General features: G+C 32.2%; 1 protein-coding gene and 1 pseudogene across 5 annotated transcripts in view; one reads left to right on the forward strand and one right to left on the reverse strand.

Annotated features, from left to right (window-relative positions):
• Positions 1 to 16,015, reverse strand: part of LOC143405182 (glycogen debranching enzyme-like) — a 127,524-nt gene that overhangs the window by 97,232 nt on the left and 14,277 nt on the right. For all 5 annotated transcript variants that reach the window (XM_076863560.1, XM_076863564.1, XM_076863563.1 and 2 more), the window contains exon 2: positions 934 to 970. In XM_076863560.1, the coding sequence (XP_076719675.1) occupies positions 934 to 970 (37 nt within the window). The remainder of the gene's footprint in view (positions 1 to 933; positions 971 to 16,015) is intronic.
• On the forward strand, positions 2,159 to 8,097 carry LOC143403426 (F-box/LRR-repeat protein 3 pseudogene; annotated as a pseudogene).

Genomic DNA, 16,015 nt, shown 5'->3' on the forward strand with positions numbered 1-16,015 from the left:
CTGATGAATACAGAATATAAGGTATCTGTCAACAGAACTATTCATCAGAAAGATAACTAAAGGTTATAATTTACCATAAACTTCACTTAATGTAAACAACAGTTATGACTAAATAAGTAATCACAATATAAGGCTGAATTTTAGCACTATGGTATCCATATCAAGAAATATAATAGTATTGACATATTCTGTGCCAGTCAAGTTATTTCAACTATATTATATTCTTAGTGCAATGTTCAAGAAAACTAGCTTAAGTCCAAAGGAATGTGTACAGAATTGAAAAAGGATCAAAAAGCCATGTCACATGAGAAATATTTGAAGAAATGAAGATTGCTTAGCATAAGGGAAAATAGACTTGGCATTCACAACTATCTTTAAACATATGTGTCTATGACAGAAAAGAGAGTAGATTTGTCCTGTACAGCTACAAATGACATAACAGGGTTATGAAGCAAGCAGGAGTAAATTAACCTCAGCATGGACTAGAACTGCCTATAACAGTTGTAACTGCCTCATTGGAATAATGCCCTCCACAGAATGCACAAATTCAAATAAACACTATGAGACACTAGTCAAGATTCTATTTCAGAAAAAAATTCTATAATACATACCAGATTAGAAATGATATTTTTACCAAGCATGGCACATAACCTGTAATCCCAGGGACTCAGGAGGCTGAGGCAAGAGAATGTTAATTTAGAGGCTCACAATAACTTAGCTAGAGACCATGTCTCAAAATAAAAAACAGAGAGGACTGGGGGTATGGTTCAATGGCAAAGCACCCTGGATTTAATCCTCAGAACAACAACAAAGTGATATTTTAAGTTTCCTTCTAATTCTAAAATTCTATGATTTTATCCTAATTCAGAATTGTGTAACAAAAAATAAACTAAGTATATAAAATACCAAAATGTAGAGGATATAAAAATTTACCTCATTGTTCTGTAATGGTGGTTTTCCACTTTTCTTACTGCAGGAGGAAAAGAGAGAGAGAGCTTTACTTTATTTGCAAAATATGATCATCATTAAAATGATCCTAAGATGTCAAAAAGAATATACCACATTCTCCAAATAGGTTTCTTTTCATATCCTCCTGAGAGAACATGTTTAAAAGTAATAGTTTGTTTCTTTACAGTTTCAGTAACCCTTATCTGAAATGCTTGGAACTTGTTTTGGATTTCAGAGTTTTTCTGATTTTGGAATATATGCATATTTATTATCAGCTGAATATCCCTAATCTAAAAACATGGAGTGCTCAAAAAGTTTCAGATTTCAGATTTTTAGATTAGAGATGCTCAAACTGTACTAAGGATTATTTCCAGGAAGTGATAGTAAGTGTTAACTACAACTATGTGACAAATATTTTGTTTGGCAATTTTTACATATATATTATATAAATATATACACTTATTTTACAAATCCTTCTATGTAAAGATGGAAATATATTTTTTTCATTTGTGAATCGAAGTTTGGCCATATAAACTGTTTTCGCAACTGGGACTTCAATAAATTTACACTAAAAAGAGCTTGAAATGTTTGTACACTGAAACACTATTTATACAGTGAAACACTGAAATGTTTCTCTAAGCTGCTGGGAAACTTCCCCCAATCACATAGGAAATCCTGTGCCAGTATCTCTCTTAAAAATGAAAGAACATGTGTCATTCACATATTAGAAATGAGAAAACTGGCCTGGAAAGAGTAAAAGCCCAAAGTTTATGATTTGGCTACTAAACCATGCTACCTCCCTAAACAATATAGTTAACCAACTTAGGTCCTTTTATTACATACTCCCAGAGTACCTGTGCTTCTATATAATAGTGATTATATTTTTAATTTCTTGTTTTATGTATATTTCTTTCTAGAAAACTAGTTCCATGAGATCAGGAGCTACTGAAGATTGGTTTCTCTGAAGCTGAGATAATAGGGTATTTGGGATACAAAATGTTTGAGATTAACATCGGTAAATTTTAAGACAGAGAAAGCAAGTTCAGAAAGAACTGTGATACAGGACCAACAAAATTTTAACTAACTAAATGAAAGTTCTAAAGCAAGTAATGTCCATCAGAGCACTCTGTGATTTCTCTGCCTGCTTAATATATAAATGTGTGCTGCCACAAAGAGGTCATGACTCTGCAGCTGAGGTGGACCTTAAAGCATGGGAGAGGAGGCTGCCTGGATTCTGCATTTCTCTGCTAGGTAGTAATCCCTACTTTAAAGAGGAATCTGAGCAATACATCTCCATGTCAACTATAGGAGTCAACCCTCTATGTTCAACACTTTGTTGAGATACAAAAATCTGCGTAATGAGCATTTTCAGTAATAAAATACCAGTTCACCCAATAAAGCTAGAAAGCCAAACTTAATTACAATTCAACAGATGTTATTTTTAAAAGTGCTTAGGTTTACTGTTTCTAATATCAATTGTATTACAGGATTGTTTATCTGTTTAAAACTGTTACAAATTATAAAACTATTTCAGAAAATGCCTTTTAGCACAACAAATATAATAATCAACAGAATGAAGAGACAGGCTATAGATGAAAATATTTGCATACATCTGATAATCCAAAATACACAGTAACTCAAATGACAATGGAATGAAAACAAATAACCCAATTAAAAAATAAGCAAAGGACCTGAATTATCATTTCTCAAAAGACATATAAATGATCAACAAACATGAAAAAATGTTCAACATCTCTAATCGGCAGAGAAATGCAAATTAAAACTGCAGTATCACCTCACAACTGTTAAGATGACTATTACAAAAAAGGCAGAAGAAAACAAGTGTTGATAAGGATGTGGAAAAGGGGAAATTCTTGTACACTGTTGGTGGGAATATAAATTATCATGGCCATTATAGAAAACAACAGCAATTTCTCAAGGATTTTAAAATAGAACTCCATGATACAGCAATTCTATTTCTGGGTATACATCCAAAGAAAATGAAATCAGTATCTTGAAGAGAAATCTCTACTCTCATGTTCATTGCATTATTATTCATAATAGACAAAATATGAAATCATCCTAAGTGCTCATCAAAGTCCATCAAAAGATGAGTAGAAAAAGAACATGTAATGTAATATATAATGGGATATTATTCAGTCTTTAAAAAAGAAGGAAATCCTGTCAATTACAACAGCATGGTTGAATCTGGAGGACATTATGCCAAATGAAAGAAACCAGGCACACATACACACAAAGCAAATATTTCATTATCCCATTTATAACGTGTAATCTAAAAAAAGTTGAGATCATACAAGCAAAAAGTAAAATGTGATTGCCAGAAGCTCTACTCCAGGCTGGAAGGGGGCGGAGATAGGGGGAAATTGTTGGTCAAAGGATAGAAAGTTTCAGTCAAGAACAATAAGTAAGTTCTGTAAATCAACTGTAAGAAAAGGTGACTGTACTTTGATACCTGTAATTACTTCATAAAATGTATACATCAAAACAAAATTCTAAAAAATAAGTCAATAAAAATGTCATAGCATTGCTAATAAACATTACTAATTGGTATTTATACAGCTAAATAAGAATCCATGTAATAATTAGGCACATTTACATATGTATATACATACACACATATCTCTCCCCCACACACACACACACACACAGACACACAGACACACACACACACACACACACACCAATGGGTCACATGATCTCCTGGTGCTTTTTCTGCTTCAAGTTTCCATGAAATACCTTGTTCAGAGGGCACATCTTATTAGGCATTCCCTTGGCCTAAGCACATAATTAATGTAATCCTATGTTCTTAGATCAGCCTGTGATGATTAAAACAAAACATTATTCTGTTGCTCTATGTTATTTTCATGATTATAAACCAAAATTCCATTTTATGATCTCAGTTTTTCAGAAATTCTCTAAAAAAATCTCTCATTTATAATCATCCCCATAAAAGAAAGTTTTAATGGCAAAATTATTCAATATGAAGTCAAAAGTTGAAGAAAGATTTTCTCAGCTTTGCATTAGTATACATCAACCTAATACAAATTCTACTACTGCAAATTTGTTTATTACCATATATGTGGTCTGTAGACAATCACTTAACCATTCAGACACAAATACCAGCACTGAGATCTGTGAGTATGGCAGACACTAAGATAATCAAGAATGTTCCAAATGTGCCAAAATGCAAACACAAAATTAGAAAATTCTCATAGAACTTTAGGACCTAAGGGACAGATCTTAGACCTACTATCCTCAGGTCCTAGAGATACCACTCTAGCCCACCTCAGTCAAAATCTCTAATGACTCTCCAAATCTCCAGCTCCCTCCTTTTTCATGAGTTGTTGACTTGAATATCTGTTGTTTAAACAGGGTTTAATGAAAATATTGTAAATATTATAAACCTGATGTCCACATCTGAATGTGCCTTTCCACCCTAAACCTACTCTTCCATTTTCCTATACTGAACATGGGTCCTAATTCAGTGAAGATATTTCATATACACTAGCTACCCAAACAACAAACTTAGGAATTATTCTGAGATATCTTTCCTTTCTCACACCCTTCATTTCCAGTTGTTCTCTACACTCTTTCCAACTCTATTGCCACTTCAACTCAGGTCACCAAAATTTCTCACATAATCTAGTATAATATTCTTATCTGCTTTCTAAGTAGTTTCCTCATTATTCATCTCTCTTCTCCTATTCATTACAGCAATCATACCAAATATGACATGCATTACACACAAATATACAAGTACATATATATGCACACTCTCTATTCTCTCTTCTATTCATTACAGCAATCAAACCAAATATGGCATGCATTACACACAAATATACAAGTACATATATATGCACACTCATACATATATAAATATACACCCATACACATTGACCACATATATGTATATAAAACATGTAACCTGTCAATTCAACTAAAACAATGCTTAGAACCTAATTTTAAATTTCAATAAACAGGGGAAAAGGTTAATAATTAAAACATCCAATAAAAAAAACTATAAAGGAACAAGGGAAAGCAGAAAGTAGAAAAGGCATAATAAACACTAATGGATAAAAACCCCAAGGGTTGGTTCTTTGAAAAATAAAGCATCAGATAATCTAATTCTAAAAGGAGTACAAAAATGCAAGATAAAAATAAATAAGCACAAAATAGATGAAATTCACTCATTTTTAAATGAGACTTCTTATCTCAATTTTCTACAGAGATTTGAAACCTTGAATGAAATGAGTAATTTTTTAGAAAAAGGAAATAAACTAAACAGCTTGAAAATTTGAGAAATTTGCAAAGTTTCAGGTGCCTACCTCCTATTCACCTTACCCCTTAAGAAAAAGCACCAAGTCTAAAAGATTTATAGTGGAATTCTACAAAATCTCCAGAGAAGAGATAATTTCAATGTTTTGGCTATTCTAGGGCATTAATAAAAGAAAGTATTCACATTATTTTTGCTTCCAGTAAAATACCAACACCAAAAAGCTGAAAAGTAAAAATAAAAAAAGGTTTCTCACTCTCAAGATAACCCACGTTCTCCCTTGAACTCATTTTCCTAATTTTGTTTTTGTGCCTCTAAAAATAAATTTTTGAGCAAAAAAACACATCTATTCTCACTTCTGCCAATAGTGAGAATGCACTGGATATTTAAAAATTAAATACTTTATAATTAAATATTTTAAAATAAACATATAATCACTTTCAGAACAATGTCCAAACTCCACAATGTGGTACTCAAGAACTTCATGACCTGGATCTAGCCTTGTTTTTCAGGCTTATCTCCTGTCAATAAACACAAATATTCTGTGCTTAAGTTACCTTAACACAGCACATTGAACTATACAAAACTGCAAATATTTGACCATTTCTCACTTATGAAGTGGCAATTTCACATGCTTCCATCTAATGCTATGTTAATCTTCCAGTATGTCTTTCTATACTTCCCCTTAAAAAGCTTCTTCCTCAATTAACCTGCTTAATTCCTACCTGTCTTGAGAACTCAGCACATGACTTCTTAGAATGGAGTGATCATCTCTTATCAGTTTGCCTGGAACAACCTTGCTTACACCTACTGACCTTGTATAATGATTAATGGTACTGTCTTTCAGTCTCAAAACTGTGCCCATTAGAAAAATAAATTACAGGTGAACCTGTCTTAGAAGGCTTCTCTGTTCATTTTCCATGAACAAACAGTGTGTATTAAGAATCCTCTGTGCTCCCTTTACAATCTGTACATCATATCTGTCCTTCATCAGCTACTTGAGAGCAGGAGCCAAGTCTTGCTCACCTCTTTATCACTGATGCCTAAGACTATGACTGGTACATGGAAGGTGCTTTAGAAACTTCTGCCCTGTTTGTTTGCCTTTTAAATTTTGTTTACTTAATATGTTAGTAAAGTTACTTTCAAAATTAAAAAAGGAAGGAAACTGTTAATTGAGTTAGGTCAACACTTTTGGAATTTACCAATAAAACAGAAAGATCTAAACAACCAGATATCTAAGTGACCAGCTTTGGAAAACCTGCTAGAGCTGAGGCAGTAAGCCAACTGAAATGAGTAAATGAGAGAGCAGTTTTCTAAGACAAGCAACATGAGGAATACAAGGATACTAATTTTTTCATGAAACACTCAGGATAAGATAAGTGCTCAAAAGTTCAGTTACATTTGTATATACTTTTTTTTAAGTATCTCTTGATATCTAGAATTTTTCCAAATAACTTGAGTGTTTTATCTAATTTTTAATATAATTGAATCCCATTTAGAAAAACCCATACCTGGACACAAATTATTTATCATTGACCATTGAAGTATTTCTAAAAAATTAAAAATTAAAAAAACAACCACCTGCATTCAAGATAAACTTAAAAAAAATTGAGATTTTTCTCAATGAGTATAATTTGATTTTTCTTTACATCATCAAAAGCACAACGATCTGGAGATAGACAACAGAGGCCAAGAGTATACATATCTTAAAAGCCAAATCCTAATAATAAAATCCAAATTTAGTAACAATGTGTTTCCATAAAGCAAATATTATATACCTAAATTTAAGTCAATTAGAATTCATTTAAGGAGCCATTTATGACAAATAAGAAGTCCAACCCAAAACTTGTTTTTCCTTATGCAATTCTTTCACAAATCAAATCTCCCAGTTAAATGCCCTTGGCAATAACAACTTTCATCTTCTAAGGATTTGAATTCATTTTTAAAATGCCCAAAAGCAGTTCAAGTTATGTCATAAAAGGTAGGTGATTATTTCAAACATTGATGCTTTTGGTCCACTGAAATTACAGACTCTACCATAGAAGAATTGTCATGGTAAAAAGAGGGAAAAAAAGAAAGAAGCCAACAACTCAACTCTGATGCAGAGTACACTTAAGACATAGGTACCCCAGTAATGATCCATCCCTCAAAGTACTAGTGGCCAACAATAGTGATACACTGAAGCCACTAAAAATGAGCAGCTTTCCTTATGTCTCTTCAGCCGGTATCCTTTGTGTGGCTGATCAATGTCATGGCTTACCATGGCCCTGAATTACCACTAAGTGATGATCTGCTATTTACTCTACTTTCTCAAAAGCATGTTCATCTAAAACACTTGCACATTAATGCAGTCAGTGAAAATCCTGGACAGACACATTTCCATATTACTCAGAAAAGCAGGGATGCGTTCATCAAATATTCAACCACAGTGAACTTAGTGATGTATTTTTTTAATATAAAGAGGAATTTGACCCATTTTTTCATTATGAAATTCCTGCCATTCATCTTCACTTTTGAGAAATCGGTAAGCAAAGGCACACTTGACTGTGTGGGAATGACATGCGCTAGACTAGTTGAACTAGTAATGTATGCTAATGGATTATAGTTGCTTGATGAAGAGTTAATTCACATTCCAGAATGTTGTAAAAATCTGTCAGCACTGAACTAGAGGAATGTGAAATCTCATGTAGTGCTTTTCTTGAGTTTGTGAAGATGTATGGTGGCCACCTGTCTCAGTTATCCATTATGAAGAAGTATTAATTCCTGGCAAAAAATATAGTTTGGAGCAGATCCACTGGGAAGTGTCCAAGCATTCTGGTAGGATGTGATTTCCAGATACAATGCCTACTTGGTAAGGACTGCATGATGAAGGGCATGATGAATAGCACCTTAACTTCAAGCAAATATATTATAATAAAAATTTATTTGCTGTCATTCTGATATAATTCTACTATTTTGTGGAACATAACTTTGGGGTACCCAGTGTATACATAAGGATTATTTAATAGGTTATTTAATTTCACATGCCTGACTTATGGAGATGTTTTGAATTTGAACTCAATCAGCCAGCTACATCTTATTTGAAAACTATACATTCAAACCATCTATAATAATCCTGTAAATCAGTTTGGGGCAGAAAACTCCATTTGCTCCTTTAGCCTGACAACAATCAAATCTCTAAAACTTAAGGAAAAAAAGATTTCAGATTAGAAAGTAATAACCATTTCTGAAGATTAAACAATTCATAGTCTGAAGGAAACAAAAGCTATACATTATAATATCTAAGAAGCAAGTACTAAGAGGTTTTCTGAAAGAGAGAGAAGAGAGAGATAATTTTTTTAATATTTATTTTTCAGTTTTCAGTGGACACAACATCTTTATTTTATCTTTATGTGGTGCTGAGGATGAAACCCAGCACCCCGCACATGCCAGGCGAGCGCGTTACCCCTTGAGCCACATCCGCAGCCCCTCCATTCATTTTTTTAAATGACATTTTAAGGTCTTCAATTATACATACACCTGTTATGAGTGAGGTGTTTAATATAGCTCAGGAAAGTGAGCATTTTGTGATAAAAGTATAGGATATATCCACATCTAATGACAAAGATTTGTTGAATGGTCTCATGTTACAAAGCTGTTTTAAAATTAAAAAAAAAAAAAAAGTGTGTGTGGGGGGGGAGTGAGAAATTGGAACACTTAGAAAACTGATAAATGTCTCACAGTGGTTATTATAGAAGGGTAACACACAGAGCCAAGTTCAAACTACAAGGAAATAAATGGAATAGAAGTGAAACAATATTTAGCTTTGTATAAACTTCTAGATTTCCTTTGTAATCTGCTAAAAGACAAAGTTCTTTTCTGTAATATATTACTAAGCATGTGGCACTTGAGGCATTGTAAGCAAAAGTAGGGACTGTTTTATCAGTCTCCTTGTTTTTTTTCTATCTTTGTTTAAACTAGTTTGAAAGTATTTTACTACAATTAAAATGAAAATCTTATCTACTTTTAAAAAGCCAAATAAAAATAACTAAAGAAAACTTTTAAATGTTTTATAAATTATTTCCAAGAAAGAATATTAGTCTCCAGTGAATTTTAGAGATGGCTCATCTTTCCATTTTGGAATTATGATGTTAATATAAGTAGAGTTAAAAAGGGAGGGCTGGGGCTAGAGCTCAGTGGCAGAGCACTTGCCTACTATGTGTACGGCACTGGGTTTGATCCCTAGCACCACATACAAAAATAAGCAAATAAAATAAAAGCATGCTATCCACCTACAACAACAACAACACAAAAAAAGGAGCACCAGGGTACAGTTGAGCATAAACAGAAAATATAGAAGATGATATATTTAAGTTCATTATATTATATATTTGAGTAAACAATACTAAGTGAACTGAAAAATTTTAATAGAAAAATATCTGCTGTTTTGTGATTGTTAATTTCGTTAAACTAATACTTTATATTAGATAGATTTTATATTACTTTAATATGAATAAAAGTAATTCCATGCATTCAAGAGTCTACATAAATACTATGTTTGGGGTTATATTTAGTATTTAAATGTTTTAGATAAAATATAAACTTTGATTCTAGGTACTATAGTGTAGTAGATACTATCCTCCTAAGAGAACTAAAAGTGATTTATCCCCAGAAATAATCATAATGCTTGAAATGGTTCCCTTCAGTAGTATGACTTTTAGAAAGTATTTTGGCAATTAATAGAAGTTAATTTTAAAATACATGAACTTCCCAAGAACAAAAAAATAATTATTTTTTACATAACTTGTGCTTTTCAAAAGAGATATTTTATGCTTCAGTAACATAAATGAGAATTTAAAAGGCTCATCTAAACCAGAAAATTAAAAGCAATTATTATAACATTTCCCCCCTCTTACCACATAGTTCTGATTATACAAGAAATACTTGTACCTAGTAGATTTTATTTTTTTTAACAACTCTGGAAAATGGATATGACAATACATGTATTAGTTCTACTAACCAAAGCTTGAAAATTTAATTTTTGTACAAATTGAATTATAAAATGCTTGAAATACTTTGTTACTTTATAAGCAAAATGCACAGCACTTAATCGGTTTATATTGTAAAAATGTTAAATGCTTTTATCAATAGTTACTAAAGAAAATTTAAAACACAAATTCCTTAGAATTTCTAAGGAAATGAATATTATAAAATAAAAATTTGAAAGCAAAAAAAAAAAAAACTACAAGCCTTATCACAACACTATAGATCACAGACTCAGATATATAATAAGGGATTCAAAGATGAATAGGATAATACTTGCCTTCAAGGGGTTTACAATCTATCGAGAGAAAAGTACTTACAGACAACTAGCCTATCAGATTAATATTTAGAGCTAAGCAAGGTGCTATTAAAGACAAAGTGAAGAGCAACTAATGTAAACCCCAGAGGGGAAAAAAAAAGTAAAAACTGTATTCCAGAAATGATGTGAAATCTAAACTGAGATTTAAAAATGAACAGAATTTATGGGAAAAGTGATAAAAGGTATGATATTCCAAGCTAAGTTAATGATAAAGCATTAATATGATAGTGATGTGGGAAAACAATGATATAACTCCTTTGAGAAACAAAACTATGAAACGTGAAATCTGAGTTTTGCTTTTGTTTATTAAGATGCTATGCTACAAAGCATCTTAAGGGTCTTAAAGTTGTTCCCTTACTGACAATGTACCTAAACAAGAAAACTTTGCTCTTAAAAGGAAAGTATGGCTACTATAAGCCTCTAAATTTATCCTGACAAGAACTGTTAAATAAAATGTCCAGACCACAATAAAAAATAATCAAGCACCAAGGTTGAAACCACAATCTGAAACCAAGGACCAACAAAAATTACAGAAGGCAAACAGACCCAAAAAGATTCCAGACACTGGAATTTCCAGACAAATCCTATAAAATATAGTGTGTATTAAATAAATATAAATAAGGGGGGAAGCAGAATGAAAGTAGTGTTCTAAAATCATTTCCTGGGAGGATGACGGAGTATCACTAATGTTTAGACTTGTTTAACATTTGTTAACACTGTTCAAAGGTATGTAATACATGTTAACATGGGTTGGGTAAACAGTAAAAGACAAAAAGAGCTCTGAGAATAACTTCCTAACTGGAAGGGGGATGGGGGGATGAGATAATAAAAATAAGAAATCAATTGCCTTACAAGTAAACCCAGACAAAACCAAAGAGGAACTGTTCAGTCACAGACTGAAGGTAAAAACTATTTTAAATATCTGAGTTTTGGGCTGGTTTATTATGTAGCAATAGATAGCTAACAGATATAATTCTGAGAACTCATGCATCAAAGAAATCTGAAAATATCCTGAAATAAATGATATATCAAATAGTATGTTTACAAAATGAAAAAATTTACATATCAAGAAATCTGTGGAATCTAAATGAAGCAGTAATTCAGAGAGATCATTACTTTAAATACATATGTTAGAAAAAGCAGTTGAATAGTATAAAAACAACAAAATTAACTGAGATAGAAAAATAAAAGAATATAAATAGATGCAAAATATAATATGATTTAAAAACAGACACTAGGCAGGTAAAATAAAAGCTGCATTTATTTTTTTAAAAAGTAGTACTTTATAAACTTGCAGCAAGATCCAAAAAGGGGGAAATAAAAATATTTGAAATTGATTAATAGATTAGACAAAATCACCACCAAATTCCTACAACGCTGATTCTAAAATTATACACAAATTAAGAACAATTCAAGAGTTGATAACTGGAGAGAATGAAGAGGTATTAGGGAATAAAATAGACCAAAATATATTGTAATATTGTGTGAGTGTACAAATATGTAACAATGAATTCTATTATGTGAAATTATAATGCACCAATAAAAATAAAAATTTTAAAAAGAGTTGATAACTGGCAAACTTCACAGTTTGTATATAAGATTCACTATATTCATGAAATAGGGTTCTTCTAGATCACCTGTTTCTTTATCAAAATATCCAATTCCCATAAAGGCAGCAAAGTCACTTTAAAGAGGATTACAATTATTCTTTTTTATTTAATACTTTTGGTTGTAGATGGACACAATATCTTTATTTATTTTTATGTGGTGCTGAGGATCAAACCCAGTGCCTCACACGTTCGAGGCAGGTGCTCTACCACTGAGCCCCAGCCCTAGCCCCAGCCCCTACAATTATTCTTAACAATAATTGTAGAGGTTTTCTTGGTTTTTTTTTTTTTTTTTTTTTTTAATCTTTTAACCAGACACAATGGCATGTACCTGTAGTCCCAGCTGTTCAAAAGGCCAAGGCAGGAGAATCAATCACTTGAGCCCAGGAGTTTGAGGCCAGCAGGCTGGGCACACAGTGAGATCCCATATTTTTTTAAAAAAGCTTCTGTTTTCTGTGATACCTTGGTTTGCAATCTGAAGCAATGAAGGTCTCTGGCATGCCAGGAGGGCTCCTCCTGCTGTGTGGGATTCATGGCCTTGCTGATTTGTCTGTAAATTTCTGAATTCTGGCTTCTGGTCAGAATTAGATGAATGTCTTTGGTGAATGAAATGCCACCCCGGCCTTATGAGCTTTATCTAGGAACTTGTTTGTTCTGTAAGCAGAGTGCTACCTGGCTTCTTCAAATTCATTTACACTCTTACCTCTGGTGGCATCAGGAAATATGAACACCCATGGGGCATTCTCACTGAAAGTTCACTCACATATGAACCAGTGATTTTAAATATCAAAGGTTACACCCCAATATCATGTTTTGTTCAAAAACATTTTTCATTCATCTTTGCACATAAAGAGGTATGGAATAATAGTATTCCATCTGGGAAAACAGTCCCTGGGCCAGTGGGAAATAAAAACACAACATTATTTCAAGTGGAAAATTTGGGGACCCTTCTAGGAGCATCAGATGGGCAAGTTTTTCCCTTGGTAGACTAATTTTTATTGCTTGGTGTGAAGTGGAAGAATTAAGCTATAGATTCTGGTGGTGAAGATAATCCTATAAGCCCTGGAACTCCAGTGATCCAAAGGTTGCACTGACTCTTAAGAAATGGACAAATGTATATGGATATTATCTTTTACCTTTTTAATAATGTTCTTTTAAAAATCAGTTTGCTCTGCTGTACATATTTATGCATGTGAGGGGAAAAGGAGCTTCCCAGACTTATATTTGTAACAAAGGCAATTTCTTTAAAGCTTTTAATTGTGATTATAAACTTACTAAAAAACTGCTAGACTATTACAAAGATTTCTCATATAATTTTCAACTACATTTCCCAATTAACATTTTACCACATTTGCTTTATTATTCATTCTCTCTCCATACACATATACAAATTTTTTCTGAAAGATTTAAAATTAAATAACCATTTAAATACATCAGTGTCTATTTTCTAATAACAAAGACTTTCTCTCACATAACCACAGTACAATTATCAAAACTGTGAAATTAACATTGATGCAACACTATAATCTATAGATTTTATTCAAATTTCTCCAATGATCCCAATAGTATCTCCCACCCTATTCAATCAACAGGGTTGATTCCACTGTGCTCCCATTCATGCCCTGTAAATAACAAATTTTATCACTTTCTGATTTATCTATCCTGTTTCTTTTTGCACAAAATGAGCAAATATGTATACATTTGATTTTTATTCTTTCTTACATAAAAAGTAACATATCACAGTCTTTAGTAATTTGCTTTACTTCCTGACAAGCATTCTTATCAGTCCACAGAAAGCATCTTCACTTTTTTAGCTACTCAAAACTCCACTATGTGTAAGAACCACAGTTTGTCAACCAGATTTTATGGGCTTTTAGACTTTCTCAAATGGTTTACAATTACAAGCAATGCTCTGATAATAATCTTATGCATACCGTCACAGTTGTATCTTCCATGGGACTGCTGAGTCAATAGGGAATTGCACAGTAGTTTTGTTACCTATAGCCAAATTCCCCTCCAAAAAGAATGTGCTTTTGTTTTAGCACCAGCAGTATAAAAGTGTAAAAAATGTGTTTCTCCATTGCCTCACAAATAAAGTATATTATGACATTTTTAAATTTCTCCCAATGTAAATGTGAAGCAGTCTCTTAGTATAGATTTAATTTGCATTTCTCATTTTGAGTTGTCTCATCAGTGTTTATTAAAAAGTGTATCTTTTTTCCAATGATTTGAGATGAATTGGATGATTTTAAATCTCCCTGAATCCATTTCCCACCTCCCCAAAAAACCCAGACTGAACAAATAGAATAGCAAACCCAAAAATCCATGGACAACATATACAACAAAATTTTTAAATGATTAAGTGTTCCTACAAGACCCAAAATATAAATATGAGATACCAAAATGCCAACAGCTACGAGACCTGAATGATAGCAGTGTCTGTGTAAACAAAACAGTAGAGAGAATTAACAGGGTATCCAAAATCACTAAAATAACTCACTGGAAAACTCAAATGGTCAATTTAAGAAGAACAGTGAAAGTGGAAGGAGTTCTGCACATTCCAATAAATAGCATGGGGGTTCAATGAGCTCAAGGTAAGGTTGGAATGGGTAAAACAGCCTGGAACTCTTAATACTCAAAATTAAACAACTATAACTCCTTTGGGGTTCAGAAAACAATAACCCAAACATGTCACTTTGGATTTCAAATTGAAAGCACTAGAAAGCATCTAATGCTGAGAAAGAAAAGATACCTTTTCTACCTAAAGACTGAATCTGCCAAAGAATAACACAACTGTCTTCAAATTTTCTTACTGAAATTTCATTAACCAAGGAAGATTATTATCACAGGAAGAAACTGAAAATCAGACACTATACCTCAAGCCAAGAACTTTGTCCCAAGCCATTGTCTATTTATTCCTCCCCTAAAAATCATTTATTCCCCTTAAAATTGCCCACAGCCCCCTACTTTCCTCTCTCCTATAAAGAGTGTATTTAAGTCTCAACCATCTAGCCTTTCTTTGAGTTCTCATATTTTGTTTGGTGCTTTAGCACATTAACAGTTATGAAAAAAAACAGTCTATTGTCAGTTTGTTCCATCATACTCAAATACTGAAAGGAAAGTTTGAACTTCCCTACAGCTTCCTTTCAGAATAAAGCCTCACCTTGAAGAGAAACTGAGGGAAACAGAATCCAGCGCAAGCTGACTGAGAACTAAATGAAGGAAAGAAACAGCCTGGAGATCTGACAGTAAACTACCATATTTTCAACCATTACAGGAAAGCAACAAAAGAGGGAGCTCTAGAGCACAATTAGAAAAATTATACTTCTCATTTTAAGAGGTGAAGAATTAACTTCAGATTCAGAAAATAAGCAACAAAATAGGATCAAAGTTAAATCTTTTACATAGTTATTTCAAAGATTAAAAAACATGAGTGTATTCCTTCATAAAATGAAAAGATGTCAGAAAGACTTTCCTATAGGAGATAAAAACTATAAATTATGATCTCAAAACTAAAAAAAATTAAGTTAACAATGCAGAATATAAACTAGTAAAGAAAACAATTTGTAAAACTTACAAATGTGATAATCAGAAATTTGAAAAGATAATTTAAAAATTGAATATTAAACTATAAGAAATACAGAACAAATTAACAGATAAAACTTGAAAATAATACACAAATTATATACAATTTTATATATTTAAACAGAAAACAAACCATTTGAGAAAAGTGATAAACATAAATGACAAACAAAGGTCATCTGATTTGTTAAAGTTCCCTCATAATTATTTTTAAAAAGGAAACAAAAAATAAAACTACAATTT

Source organism: Callospermophilus lateralis, chromosome 7 (assembly GCF_048772815.1).
Source record: "Callospermophilus lateralis isolate mCalLat2 chromosome 7, mCalLat2.hap1, whole genome shotgun sequence".
In the NCBI taxonomy this organism is placed as follows: domain Eukaryota; kingdom Metazoa; phylum Chordata; class Mammalia; order Rodentia; family Sciuridae; genus Callospermophilus; species Callospermophilus lateralis.